This window comes from Rhea americana, unplaced genomic scaffold (genome assembly GCF_003343005.1).
Source record: "Rhea americana isolate MKP2758 unplaced genomic scaffold, rheAme1 scaffold_481, whole genome shotgun sequence".
In the NCBI taxonomy this organism is placed as follows: domain Eukaryota; kingdom Metazoa; phylum Chordata; class Aves; order Rheiformes; family Rheidae; genus Rhea; species Rhea americana.
In genome coordinates this window covers 46186-59719 of record NW_028186625.1, presented here as the reverse complement: position 1 = coordinate 59719, position 13534 = coordinate 46186, and the positions used below count along the sequence as shown (strand labels likewise).

At 59.4% G+C, this 13534-nt stretch overlaps 2 protein-coding genes and 2 non-coding genes across 5 annotated transcripts; 1 reads left to right on the top strand and 3 right to left on the bottom strand.

Moving 5' to 3' along the window:
* Positions 1 to 1643: 1643 nt before the first annotated feature.
* On the bottom strand, positions 1644 to 1715 carry TRNAE-CUC (transfer RNA glutamic acid (anticodon CUC)). Its single transcript has one exon. It is a non-coding gene; the product is annotated as a tRNA-Glu (tRNA).
* Positions 1716 to 2040: 325 nt separating this feature from the next.
* On the bottom strand, positions 2041 to 2147 carry TRNAL-CAA (transfer RNA leucine (anticodon CAA)). Its single transcript has 2 exons — positions 2110 to 2147; positions 2041 to 2086 (listed from the first exon to the last, which is right to left on the bottom strand). It is a non-coding gene; the product is annotated as a tRNA-Leu (tRNA).
* A 3169-nt stretch (positions 2148 to 5316) lies between these two features.
* Positions 5317 to 10908, bottom strand: LOC146589017 (uncharacterized). The gene is made up of 5 exons (XM_085316932.1): positions 10755 to 10908; positions 10275 to 10345; positions 9666 to 9771; positions 9199 to 9315; positions 5317 to 8973 (listed from the first exon to the last, which is right to left on the bottom strand). Exons 2-5 carry the CDS (start codon positions 10296 to 10298, stop codon positions 7562 to 7564), a joined length of 1659 nt encoding a protein of 552 aa, XP_085173058.1. The 5' UTR covers positions 10299 to 10345; positions 10755 to 10908; the 3' UTR covers positions 5317 to 7561.
* Positions 10909 to 11092: 184 nt separating this feature from the next.
* On the top strand, positions 11093 to 13534 carry LOC146589016 (zinc finger protein CKR1-like). Of its 2 annotated transcripts, none has more exons than XM_085316961.1 (2): positions 11093 to 12242; positions 12745 to 13534. In XM_085316961.1, exons 1-2 carry the CDS (start codon positions 12155 to 12157, stop codon positions 13332 to 13334), a joined length of 678 nt encoding a protein of 225 aa, XP_085173087.1. In that variant the 5' UTR covers positions 11093 to 12154; the 3' UTR covers positions 13335 to 13534. The 2 variants fall into 2 exon arrangements, with proteins under 2 accessions (XP_085173087.1, XP_085173085.1); XM_085316959.1 differs by having other exon boundaries at positions 12742 to 13534.

The window sequence follows — 13534 nt, the reverse complement described above, 5'->3', positions numbered from 1 at the left end:
GACGAGTGGGCCCGCCCCCCCCCCATGACACCCATTGTGACGCAGGAGTGCCCCTTTGTGACGCGCTGCGGGGGGCATTGTCCCCCTCGGCCAATGGCGACGCTCCGCCCCGGCCCCTCGTTTGCATACGGCGGGGTATAAAAGGGCCGGGGGGCGCCGGGGCGGCATTTGCGCGGCGGCAAGGGGGGGCCGGCGCGGGGCGCGGGAACGGAGCGATGGCTTCGGCGCGGGGCGGCCGGASGAGATCCCACCACCGTCCCCTCCGGCGGCGGCCGAGCCAGCGCCGGCGCTCGCCGGGCAAGCAGCGCGCCGGGGGGCGGCGGGGCAGGAGGGGCCGCGGGCGCTGCTCCTCGCAGCCCATCGACGCCCGGACGCTCAGGCAGATCCGGCGGGACAGCAAGTTCCTGTCGAGCAAGGCCAAGGGGCTCATGATCCACTTCGTGGACGACCTGTACAAGCGGGTGTCGCGGGAAGCGGAGCGCCTGCGCAAGGAGAGCCGCCGGCCCACCATCAGCCCCGAGCACATGCAAGCCGCCCTGCGGCACGTGATGCCCAAGCGGAGGCGGAGGCAGGTGCCCAGCGCCGGCTCGAGGAACTGGCACTAAAAACAAGATGGAAAAATTTTAAAAAAAAAAAATCCCTCCCTCCTTCCTGAAGAACAGCTAAAACCCAAGGAAAAGACACGGGAGAGGAGCAAAAGCCCCAAAAAAATTTAAAAAAAATCCCACCCCAGCTGCTGCAAAGACCTGCACAACCACTGGTTTGGAAAGACCTGCGCAATTGGTGACGAAAAGCTGTGATTCAACCCAGCCACAGGAGAGGAATTTGCACCGTCTCGCCCGCTCCGCGGCGCCTCGGAAGTCAACCCTCGTTGCGTTGGGGCAGAAAAACCCGGCCGGCCTCGGAGAGGAACCCGTGCAGAACAGCCCTGGGAAGAGAAACCCGCCCGAGGACGTGAAAGAGCAAGAAAATTTCTATCGTTTGAAGCGTGCAACTATGGAGACTGGTTGCAAACAAGCAAAAAAAAAAAAAAAAAAAAAAGCCCCCCAAAAACCATGCACAGTCCGTCCTATCAGCTGAAGAGATGGCTTGCCTCGTACTTTCCTGCAGAAATGAAATAGTAATAGCTGGCATTGCAATAAAGCAGAGATTTAGCAGCATTYGGTGGTGTCGTGGGTTTCTTTTGCTACGAAGGGGCCAAGGAGGAGTTGGGCTGCGGCTCGGGATTTCGTTACTGAGAAGCTGTGGCTGTTTTCTGAGGGTTTCCAGGCCTTTCTCTTTGCTCCTGCTTTTAACTATATAATGCTTAAATATCCAGCGGTCAATGGCATTTGCTCAGAGCAGGGAAAAGTGCCTCCAGCGTCGATTATCCCTCAATTGCTGCTCTTTAAAGCCATCCGTTAGCCACAGGATATCGAGGGCAATTAAAGCAACAGCGCCAGAGCAAAGCCGGATCCACCGCAAAGGTGCTGACGGGCTGCGAGAAGAGCGACGAGGACTGCAAGCCCCCTCCTAGCTGGCTGTGCGCTTTCAGGGCTGGATTTGGCCCGAAAAAAAAATATACATAAATGTGTATATATATACGYATATATATATAAAAAGATTCCCTCTTACGGGAAAGAAAAGGGCTGCAAAAAGCGACTTTCCCTGACCGGGAATCGAACCCGGGCCGCGGCGGTGAGAGCGCCGAATCCTAACCACTAGACCACCAGGGAGGCGGTGCGCAGAGCCGCGGGGCGCCCGCGGAGGCTGCGCTCACCCCGCCGCGGCTCTCGGGAACCGCTTGCTCTTCCCCCCTCCCCGCTCCCCTTTTATTTTCTGGGGTTTTTTTAATTATTTTCTCGCGCTTTTTCATTTTTTGAATTTTTTTTCTCGTGTTTTTTTATTTGGCCCGCTCGTGGTTTTTGCACGCGCGTGTGTGTAGAGGAGCGGGATTTGCAAAGGGGGGGGGCATCCCCTGTGTGCAAAGGGGGGATTAAAAAAGTGGTTTTTTTGGCAGGTGGGAGGCAGTATTTAATTAGAAGATGGGAAAAAGGGATGTGTCAGAAGTGGGATTTGAACCCACGCCTCCATTCGGAGACCAGAAGACCCCGGGAAGGAAGGCAAAGCCTTGAGTCTGGCGCCTTAGACCACTCGGCCATCCTGACACTGYRAAARTRRGTTTTTCTCCCTTGCCTCAAGCCTTAGTTCGTGCAAATCTCACTCTTTTCCATTTCTCTTTCAGTTTCCCAAATCTGCAGCAAATTTCTCCTGCRGCAGCAGCTCTTCCTCCACTTGCATCGCACTCTCCATCCCAAAGGGCCTCTTGCATCCACTCGGGATAAAACAAGGATTTGCTCTTCCAGCCTGATCTCCCCTCAAATACACCACGGTCCCGGCTGCAGTTTGGGTTTCACCCCTAAMGAAAAGAAGACAGGAAGAAAAGCGGGAGGTCGCGATGCTGGTAAAATCCCCATCGCAAAGGCCAGAGCAGCGATGCTTTCGGCCGTTTTTCCGTAGCAAAGCTRACCACCCTATTTGTGTATTTTAGCTTTGCCTATTTATTTTGTTTTGTTTAAGTTATTTCTTTTAATTTGATTATTTGCTTAGTATTCTGCTCTTGGAAGTCGGGTGTCCCCCCATCACTTTGCAGGCTGTTTTCCCACGCTTCTCCCGTCCTCTCCGTGGCCACACAAAACCCCTAAAGCCCGGAAATTTCCCAGTTTCCGTGCATATTTCAGAGCAGCGTTGCTGCAAAACTTCCCTTCGTGGGCCGTAATTAGCAGTTCAATAATTAACTCTAGGAATGCTCAAACTCATGTTGCTTCTGAATCTTTCTCTGGCTGGAACGGGCAGGAATTTGAAAGGTCTTTGGGAGAAGAGGCCGTTCGGGACTTTTGTTGGGTAAACCCAAGTCAAATAAAATAAAATAAAATAAAATAAAAGGTATTTTTGGCCTAATTCTGGCCTTTCCAGGCTATAATCTTTATGCAAATTTTGCGCTGGCGTCACAGGGGCATTGTGGTTGCCGGCCAATCGCCGGGCGCGCCGCCGAGCCCTCATTTGAATACGTCCCTCTACATAAGCGCGGGCGGACGCCTCCGCGGGGAGGAGACCCCCCAGCTCGGCGGAGGAGACCCCATGGCTGCAGGCGGCAARAGGCCGGAAAAATCCCCGCGGAGGAAGAAAGCCAAAGCCCARCGGGCCAAGGCGCCGGCGAAACACAAGAAGGCGCCGGCGGGGCGATGCAAACCGGCTCTGAAGAGGTTAAGCTGCGAGGTGAAGAAGAGGTCCTGCAGCAGGTACATCTCCAGGCTGATGAACCGGCTGCGGCCGGGCCACAGGAACATGTCGGCGAAGGCCAAGAGGTTGATGGACTCCTCCATGTGCATCCTCTGCAAGGGGGTGGTCACCGAGGCTGACCGCCGCCGCCGCCAGCGCCGCGGCTCCTTCATCGGCACCTCGGAGGTCCAAGCGGCTCTGGACAAGGTCATGAAAGGCAAAGCCGGCGTGTACGTGGCCTCCACCATCCCCAGCAGGTTGTCTTAGATGGACCGAGTAACGACGGCCTCTCCCCTCGCCTCCCCTCGAWTCTCTTCCCTCTCCTCCCTCAGCGTGTGCCTGGGATGAGAAGAAAGAAAAAAGAGGAAAAGAATAAAATCTAGTCTCAGAGACCTTATCACCCGCCTGATATCACTATCRCTCCCATATAGACGACCACCAAAASTGGCGTCCTACCAGCACCCCACCTTCCAAACAGCGCGTCTCGGCGCAGGAGGTGATTTGGAGGGCAGCTCTCGGAGGGGAACGTCTTCAGCACCCTGCCCACGCGAAACACGAGCCACCACCAAAGTGAAGGAGACCGCCAAAGTGAAGGAGACCACCAAAGTGAAGGAGGCCACCAAAGTGAAGGAGGCCACCAAAGTGAAGGAGACCGCCAAAGTGAAGGAGACCACCAAAGTGAAGGAGACTGCCAAAGTGAAGGAGACCACCAAAGTGAAGGAGGCCGCCAAAGTGAAGGAGGCCACCAAAGTGAAGGAGACCACCAAAGTACACCTTCAACTGCTAGGAGACCCTCTGCGCCGCCGTAGTATCTCGGCACCTGCAGGAGGAGGCTTCTCCCCACCGGGAGAAAACCGACCGTGTCTCGGGCCCCACCAAACATTTGGGGAGGTTGGAGACCTGCTTGGAGGGGGATTTGCCGCGGTGGGAAAGAGGGCAGTTGCCTCTGAGACGTCCCATGTCTTGGCACGGTACTGAGTAGGAGAGATAAAGGATGTTCCCTGCCACCGAGCTGTTCTCTTTTTTGGGGAGAGGACGCTGAAATTTGTGTTTTGGGAGGGGTTGAGTGGGACGTTGTGGAGACTCAGGGCTGTGGGGACAGCGGGGAGGTGGGCACCACACCAGAGACCAGCGTTTTCTGGATCTCCCCACACGCTCTGGGGCAAAACCCAAYGACCTCGATGGGTCTCCGAGGACGCGGACAGCGTCCGTGCGTCTGAGCAGCTCCCAGACGCCGAACGTGTGATTTTGGTCCTCTGCAGAGCCTGGTCCGAGCACCGTACAGCGATGGGGGACCCTCGTCCCAGCTCTGGAGGGTCTCCGGGCCCTCAGTCAGTCTGTCCACCCCTCTGGTTGACCTAAAGATCTTTAATTTTTCCAATTTTTCACGCTTCCCTTTCGGGAATTCATGCCCAAAAGCTCTGCACCTCCCACCTTTTCCCTCCCAAGCCGGAAGAAAGGCGCCAAGAGCAGAACTGCAGCTACCTTCCACTTTTATTGCAATGCCAAGAGAATCTAGTTCCTTTACCTTAGGCTTTTTTCCTTTAATTGTATTTATTTCACGATTTCTGCCACTTTCTGTCATTTTATTGCCGTGGAAACATTTTGGATGCCTGTTTTTTTATATATATATATTTTTTTCTTTCTTTCTGGTGGAGGCAATGCTGGGCGTTCGGTGCTGACAAGCCTGGTCTTCTCGAGGCGGGTGTTTCCCTGCTGCTTTTGCGGTGGCATCCGTGTCGGTCGTGGAAAACAACTCAAAATCTCGTGATGGGCGGGGTTTGTTTTTTCAATACGAAGGTATCTCTCGTTACTCAAAGCGAGGGCTGCGCGGGCATTTCGGAGGCAGCCGGAGGTCCCGTCGGACCCGGGCTTTGCTCCTTTTTCCTCCTCCCCGTCCTTGCCCAGGTGTCACCTCCGGGCTGGAGCCGGGCCGGGCCGGTGGAGAGGGGAAGGAGGCTCCTCACTGGGACGCCTCGGCGACGGGGGCGGGCGGCTGGCAGGCCCGCGGCTCGGGCACGGCGCTCCGCAGGGCCGCCCGCGCGTGCGGTGGGCCGACGGCGGGTCGGCGGCTCCGGCGCGCCTCCGCCTCGGCCGACACCTCCTTGTAGATGTCGTTCACGAAGCTGATCATGAGGTCCTTGGCTTTGGCGGACAGGCAACGCTTGGCCGCTTTGGGCCCGCCGGCGCCGCGCGTTTTGGGGGAGCCCCGCCGGCTCCCGCTCCTCGCCGCGTGCCGCGGCTTCCGTTGCCCTTGATGTCTCCTCTGCTTGGCCGGCAACGACCTCCGCTGGCTTCTCCACCGGCCTGGCGTCCTCCTCTTGCCTTTCTCGGCCGGAGCCATTTCTCTCGTCCCCGGCTCAGCTCCGACCCCTTCGCGCCTGCAGCCGCCCCCCGCAACCCGCTTCACCCTTTATACCGTTAAACATGCAAATGAGGCGCTCGCTCGGAGCCCCGCCATTGGCCGGAGGGAGCACCGCCCCCGCGGCGCGTCACAATGGCGCGAGGGGGCGGACCCGCCGCGTCATAATTGGCYGCGTCATAGTCGGCCATGTCGTGGCCGGCGGGCGGGACGGATTTGGGCGTCTCCATCTCGTTTTCGAGCTTTCAAAATTTCGGATTTTGAAGCGTTTTGGTTGCAGTCGGGTTTCTTGATTTTTTTTTTTTTTTTTTTTGAGGATTTACGGGCCGGACGTCACCTCCGGTGACGGACCTAATCCATGACGTCATCGCCGTTACTCTCTGATCCACCTCCGAGCTGGCCAAAGCGTCTAGGATCCTGCGTCCTCGTTAGACTCACTGCCCCACACCGATTTCAACAGCAGATTAAAGACAGTTTAGGAACTTCRATTACTTCATTAGCATAGATTTTTTATTATTATTATTATTCACAGAGGAGGAGCTACAAACGCTCTCAACCAAACTTAGGTTTTCTGTGTTATTTCTGTTGTCCCGTAATGATCACACCCCTCCGCCCCAGGGCTTTGGAGCAAAGCACCTCTCCCACCTCTGACGATGGGATAATGTTTCCCTCATTCCTAATTCAGTTGCTCCTGTTGCCCCAGGGGATTCCTGGTTTTCCCTTTCGGTGCCCATTTGGCCAACAAAGCCAACGCTTTGGGCCCACCTGCAGGAGGATGAATGACCCACCACCACCACCATCCTGGGGAGGTTTATCCCTCTAGCTCAGAAATCCCCCCAAGCCCGTGGGATCCACAGGAGATGGGACGTGGGATGGTGAGATGGTGCCCACCTTGGTGGGCTCCACGCAGCTTCGGACCCAAGGGCTTCCTCCTGCCCCAGCCTGGAGGTGGAGAGGGGCTGCAGGGTTCCTCGTGGGTGCAAATGCACGCMCTGATCACTCCCACTATTTATCACACCACCTTTTACTCCCGAAACTCTTACCACTACTAGCAGATTGCTAGAGGGAGGRGAATGGCAGGTGGGAGAGGAAACAGCCCTTGGACACCTGGTCTTGGAGAAGGAGAAGAGTTTGGAGCATGGAGGGGAAAAGGTCATTTCTTTGGTTGCCATGTTGGTGAGGGTGGCAGCAGGAGGAGCCCTGTCCTAATCTGGCCGGGAGGAATGACGGATATTTTCCCTCTCTTCTGGCAGGGCAGGAGGAACCGGGCCAAGAGCTGGTGGTTTCCACCAGTGCTGGCTTGGTTTAGGGGAAATCTCCCTCTAGGCATGGGCCCTGTCCTTCGGTCTGCACGCTCTCCCTGATATACAGCTCTTTCCTTCCCCCTCCCACCTGTGCCRAGGTATCCAGAGCCTGGCTTGCTCTCCAGCCTCTGGAGAAGACACCTTGGATGGACAAGGATCTGCAGGCATCACCAACACAGCRAAGGAGCATGTTACCCCTCCTCAAAGGGCAGGAGCTGGAGCCGGTCATGGAAAGAGCTGGTTTATTCCTCCGTCTGGATGGGGGAGACCTTGGACACAAGCTGGATTTGGTTTCGTTGCATTTGAGATACACGCTGCCCAGAACCCCTGCGTCTGAACCTTCTCGTTTGACTCTCTCCGCTGTCAGCAAAGAAAAACGGGCCTTTCCATGGTGTCACCTCAATCTTGGAGTTAGAGCTCCGCAGCTGGCCATTCCGGACCACAGATGCTGGGGCAACAGGGAGAAGTGATGGGAAAGCTCACTCGGATGGAGACATCTGCCTTGCAGATACTTAGGAGTAGTTAAAGCGGACCCAGCTCTCCAGCAGACCCGGATGGGGCCAAACAGCGAGAGGTGGCAGGGGAGGCAGCTTGCTCCTGATGCTCCGTAGGGCCGGGGCTGTGCCGCGGGCACTCACTCCCGGGGGCTGTCCACGCGCAGGGGGTGCCGGCTGGCGCCGTGGCCGTGATGGAGCCGTCGGTGCGTGATGACGTTGGAGCTCTGGCTGAAGCTCTTCCCGCACTCGGGGCAGCGGTAGGGTTTCTCCCCGGTGTGCACCCGGCGGTGCTTGGTGAGGGACGAGTTGACGTTGAAGCCCTTCCCGCAGTCCGCGCAGACGTAGGGCCGCTCGCCGGTGTGGACCCGCTGATGGGTGGTGAGATGAGCCCTCTGGCTGTACTGCCGCCCGCACTCCCCGCACCGGAAGGGCTTCTCGCMGGTGTGAACGCGCCGGTGGCGCGCCAGGTTGGAGACCACCGCGAAACTCTTGCCGCACACCCCGCACAAAAAGGGGGTCTCGCCGGTGTGGCTGCGCTGGTGGGTCAGGAGGTAGGAGCTGGTGGTGAAGCCCTTGCCGCACTCAGAGCACTCGTAGCGCTTCTCGCGCCGCCCGGCGCTGCGGTGCCGGACGAGGTGGGGACGGTCGCTGAAGCCCTTGCCGCAGTCGGCGCAGCTGTAGGGCCGCTCGCCGGTGTGCGTCCGCTGGTGGGCGATGAGCTTGGAGCTGATGGTGAAGCCCTTGCCGCACTCGGAGCAGGTGTAGGGCCGCTCGCCGCTGTGCAGCCGCTGGTGGGCGAGGAGGTTGGAGCTGCCGCTGAAGCCCTTGCCGCAGTCCGAGCACTYGTAGGGCTTCTCGCCGGTGTGGACGCGCCGGTGCTTGATGAGGTCCGAGCTGACGTTGAAGCTCTTCCCGCACTCCCGGCACGGGTAGGGGCGTTCGCCCGTGTGCAGGCGCCGGTGGGTCACCAGGTGGGAGCGCTGGCTGCAGCGCCGGCCGCAGTCGGGGCACTTGTAGGGCTTCTCGCCGGTGTGGCTTCGCTGGTGACGCACCAGGTTGGACACCACGTTGAAGCTCTTGCCGCAGTCGGGGCACTGGTACGGCTTCTCGCCCGTGTGGATGCGCCGGTGGGTCACCAACGCCGAGCTGTGCCCGAAACCCTTCCCGCAGTCCGGGCATTTGTAGGGCTTGTCCCCACCATGACTCCGCTGGTGACGGAGCAAGTTAGAGAAGACCCCAAAGCTTTTCCCACCGTCGGAGCAGGGGTGGGAGTGTTGAGTCCCCCGTCTCCGGGCGAGGAAGCTTTTCTCGCTGGCTGGGTGGTGGATGGGTCTTTCCCTGGGGTGAAGGCTGTGCGGGAGCAGCAATTCCCTGCACTTCCCTGGAGTTTCCCTCCCAGGACAAGCCTGGATCTCCTCTCGGTCTTTCTCTTGGAAGCTCTGACAGATGTTTGCTGGCTCATGGTACTGGCAGATGTCCTTTCTGCACGCCCCATCGTCCGAGGCCACCTGCGCAGGGCTGTCCCACGTCGCGCTCATCTTCCCATCACCTACAGAGGAGAGAGGGATGGAGACAGGACTCGTGCCCTGTGCTGGGGAAGAAAAGCGGCTCCACCAGTGAAGCCGGACAGCAACRTCTCCCAAGGGACTGGGTGCCCTTTGGGAAACTCCCTCCTAGGTCAGAAGACAGAGCTCAGGGTGGATGTCTCAAGGCCAGAGTAGGAGTTTCCTTTTTCTCCTAGATGCTTTCTGGGCTGTTTAAGGCAGTTCCTCACCTGAGCTGCTGGAGGTGTGTCTTGTGCTCAGGTCCTGAGGATCTGGAGCTCCTGTCTCCTCCTCTAGCTGCAGCCCAGAGCAGGTCCTATCGAGTTGGGGATTGGGAGAGCCTGTTCCTGAGACAGAGCAGAGGTCAGGTTGCCTTTGGAGAGCTGCTACAAGATTTGGGGATTCTGCTGGAGGAAGGATCTGGACACAGCTAAGAAAGGTGTCTCTCCTTGCACAGCATCTCCTTCCACCAGTGTTGGGTGGAGTATGGGGCCAAATGGACCATCAGCCTGATATGGTGGAGTGTCCTCTCCTCGGAAGAAGGTGGGGTGGAGGGTCCTTGATATGGGTCCCATAGGAGGAAGCACAATTGCCAGAGGCAACAGGGAGAGTCTCGTTCATCTCCAAAGACCGGAGGAGAACCCCCCCGTGCCCACCCACCCCCACATCCCACAGAGGAGGGAAGGTGCATCCTTACCTGGAGAGAGGTGGTCTCCGGTGGTCTCCTGCATGGCTTCCCGGTACAAAGCCCGTTGGCTGGGATTGGCAAAATACCAAGCCACCTCCTTGAAGGTCACCGGATGCTGAAACAACAAGGATTTCCCAGCTCAGATCCCGCCACCACGGCTCAGCCCAAAGCAGCGGGGAGAGGAGCTGGGGCAAACTTTGGCAGAGCTGAAGGAGAGCCGAAGAAGACGCCAGCAATGATCAGAGATGTCAAGGTCCTTCTGCACGGGACAACCAAACATGCAAGGGCTTCTGGCTTGGAAAACAGAGGCCTGCAGGACCACGAGAAGATTCCCATGGAGAAGGTGAGTAAGGGATGAGTGTCCACCACCTCTTTTAATGCCAAGACTTGTCGGGGACATTTAGGAAGACCGGTAGGAAGCTGGTTAACGACAAACTGAAGTATCCCTCCCCTTGGCGGGTAGCTCGGCCGTGGAAATCCCGGCCACGGGACCCCGTGGCTGCTGAAGGCTCACGTGGGTTTGGAGAGCAGCTGGGTGAGCTCCGCAAGAAGGAAGAGAACAGAGTTGCGGGAAGGCAATACCGAGCTGGGACAGCCCCGCGGATCCCCGTCGCTCACCTGCGGCCCCTCCGCCGTGGCCATTCCCCTCCGCGTCCCTCTCCGCAGCCACGGGGATGCTCTGCCGGAGTCTGTAGGCGGAGAAAGAGGTGGATTCCCACGGGAAGAGCCGGGATAAGCCTCGGCCCTGGCCAAGCCCGGGCAGTGGGCATCCGTGCGGAGGAAGGAGCCGCCCGCTTCGTTCCCAGGGCATTTTTTTCCCACCTCGGGCCACCAGACGGGGCTCAGGTGGCCCCGTCCCGTTTGGGCTTTGCCTTGCGGGACCTTCTCCACCTTCCTGGGAGGAGGTTTGCCGAGTAGGTCACCAGGAAAGAGTGGGGTCTCCCCACTCCCAAGGGCAACATCCCTCCATGCGTGGAGATGGGACAGGGACTGGTGTCCCAGCTCCGTGTCCTGGTCCCAGTCTAGGGACTGGGGCTGGACTGGGAGGCCCAGGAACCTGCTCCTCTGGGTCTCTCCCTCCCTCCCAGTGCCCATCACCTGGAGTTCCTGGCTCCAGCTTTGGCCCAGGCAGAGTCGGGGCCACGTGGCAGCAGCCCCTGGATGGAGCCTGGGCAGGGGGCTCCCGGGACCCGCCGGCAGGCTCTTCCCCGGAGCACGTGCSGGATCGCTCCGGAGTCTCCTTCTTTCCCCCCCTCCCAACCTCCCCTCCGCCTTCGGCATCCAGCTGATCCAGCCCCTTCCTGTGTCCTCCCATAGCCGGCCGAGCTGCAACGCTCCCGGATCCCGAGGACGCGGATCCGCTCCCGGATCCCGAGGACGCGGATCCACCTCCCGCGGGCCGAGGTCGCGGGAAGAAGTCGGCTCCGTTCCCTCCTTCAGCGGGGAGGCGGGAGCTAAACGTAGGGAGGGCAGAGTTTGGGGCTAGTTTCCCAGCTTTTGGGGTTCTTTCCAAAGCAAATTAAAGCAGCTTCTCTGCTCCTCCCCTTCCCCAATCTTTCCCAGCCGGAGAGGGATTCGGCAGGCACCCACCACGGGGAAAATCATCCCTGCGGCTTCCAGTCTCCGGGGTTTTTTCCGAGGCAGAAATCCAGGCTGCTCTTCCGTTCCCTTTYGCGCTGATTTATCCCGCTGTTCGCGGAGCCACGTTTTCCTCGCCTTGACATCCTCCCCCCTTGCTTCCCCCCCTCGGCAACGAGGAGAAAGGGAATTCGGCTTCCGATTTTCTTCCTTCCCACCCGCCTCACTCCGGAGCCCGGGTTTGGGGGCAGAAACCAGCGGTTCCGCCCAGCCGTGGGAGCAGGGACCGAAGCCGTCGCAGCAGGGATGCGCGTGGGCACGGCGGCTTCCTCCCCCCGCACCTTATTCTCCGCAAATTCATCCCAGAGGAATCATCCAGCAACGTGCATCCTTCGGAGCCCTTTTTCCAGCAGCTCCTTCGGCTCCCGAATGCAAACGCTCATTTTATTTCCCCTCCGGACCCCTCACTTCCTAGAGCAAATCCTCTCGCTTTACGGTTGCTTTTCCAGGTGAAAAAAAAAAAAAAAAAAAAGGATCGGCTGCTTGGAGGATGCCCGGATTTTGCCCGAGCACCCGACAGACCGGGAAGATCGGGATGAAGGAGGAAAAAAAAAAAGATTGTTTTGCCTCTAGAGGGCCCTGGGGAAACGCTGCTGCCGGGGAGCCCGTTCCTCGCTCCCGGATACGGGATTTGGGTTTCCGGAGCAAAGCCGGGGAGGCTTGGCAGCCCCGTGGGCTGCGGGAAGGGGTCCCGAGCCTGGGAAAAGGCCAGGGAGGGGGGATTCCTCCCGGGAAAGGGGTCCCGTACCGCRAGAAGCGGCGCCCGCCGAGTTTTCCCTGCTAACCGCAGGGATTTCTCTTCCCGGCCGAAGGTTTTGAGGAGCTCGGAGGGAAAAATCTTGATTCTCCTTCTCCTTTCCATGGAGCCGGGAGCGATGCTGGAGTCGCAGCAGGAAGCCCTGTACCGGGATGTGATGCAGGAGAGCTACGAAACGCTGATGTCCCTTGGTAAAAAAATATATATATATATATATATATATATATATATATATTTGGGGGGGAAATTCCATGGGGAGGGTTTTATTGCCATTTTGGGCAAATGCTGGAGGCTGCAAACCTCAGACCGGGGCCAGGAGCCGCATTTCCAATATATTTCTGGAAAAGGGCAGAAATATGGGGGTGGGTTTTGGCATGTTTTGGGGGGGGGGACAGCTTTTAAGCAACAAAACTTTGCGCCGTGGAGGAGATCCAGGGGCGATGATGGGGGGGGGGGATCCCGCCTCTCCCCGCGGCCGGGCCAGCGCCGTGCCTGTTCCCAGTGCGAACTGGGACGGGGCCTCTCCTGCTTCGTCGCTGCTGCTTCTTTCTTCCCCCTCCCCGCGGGAAACTRGTTTCCCACGAGAATCCTGTGGCCGCATCCCAAATGCCGCCTGCTGCGGGAACGACCCATCCGTGGCTGCAGTTTCTCCCCCATTTTTTTTTCCCCTCTTTTTTCCTTTTGCTCCAGCAGCGCACAGGCTGGTGCGTGGAAAAGAGGAGGAGGAGGAGGAGGAAGGAGCAGCTGAGGAGAGCCGCGAGGAGCTCAAAGCACGTGCGGCGGAGAGGGAAAAGAGCCCGGTGGGATCGAAGGGGCGGCGAGCGGTGCCGCCCGGGCGCCGCGGGGACCGGGCGGGAACGGAGGCGAGCGCGGGGCGGGCGCGGGAACGGCCCTTCGGCTGCGCCGACTGCGGGAAGCGTTTCCCTTGGGCGTCCCACCTGGAGCGGCACCGGCGGGTGCACACGGGCGAGCGGCCCTTCGGCTGCCCCGAGTGCGGCGAGAGCTACAGCCAGGGCTCGCACCTCGCCAAGCACCGCCGGAGCCACGGCGGGGCGAAAAACCCGCGGCGGCGCGGGAAGCTTTCCCACGGCTGCGGCGACTGCGGGAAGCGCTTCCCTTGGGCGTCCCACCTGGAGCGGCACCGGCGGGTGCACACGGGCGAGAAGCCCTACGAGTGCCCCGAGTGCGGCGAGAGCTTCAGCCAGGACTCGCACCTCGCCAAGCACCGCCGCGGCCACCGCCGAGTCCCGCCGGCGCTCGGAGCCGCCGGCGCCGAGCCCTGAAAAGCCGGAGGAGCAGCGGGACGAGACGCCGGCAGCCCGCTGCGGGCGGAGGGAGGGCCGCAAAGGAGCGGTGCCGCGGGGAAAATCGGGGTCGAGGAGCTGGGAAAGCCGAGGAAACAGCGAGTGACACTCGCCACCGCACCGGAGTGGGATTTATCCTTCCGGATGTACAGCAGCGAGCAAGTGGACACCCTGGGAAG

Bases quoted from the DNA above. Each gene is read 5' to 3' on its own strand.
- LOC146589016 (XM_085316959.1), top strand. From the start codon at position 12,155: ATGGAGCCGGGAGCGATGCTGGAGTCGCAGCAGGAAGCCCTGTACCGG. The intron at 12,243-12,741 runs GTAAAAAAATAT...CTTTTGCTCCAG, and splicing joins CGAAACGCTGATGTCCCTTG to CAGCGCACAGGCTGGTGCGT.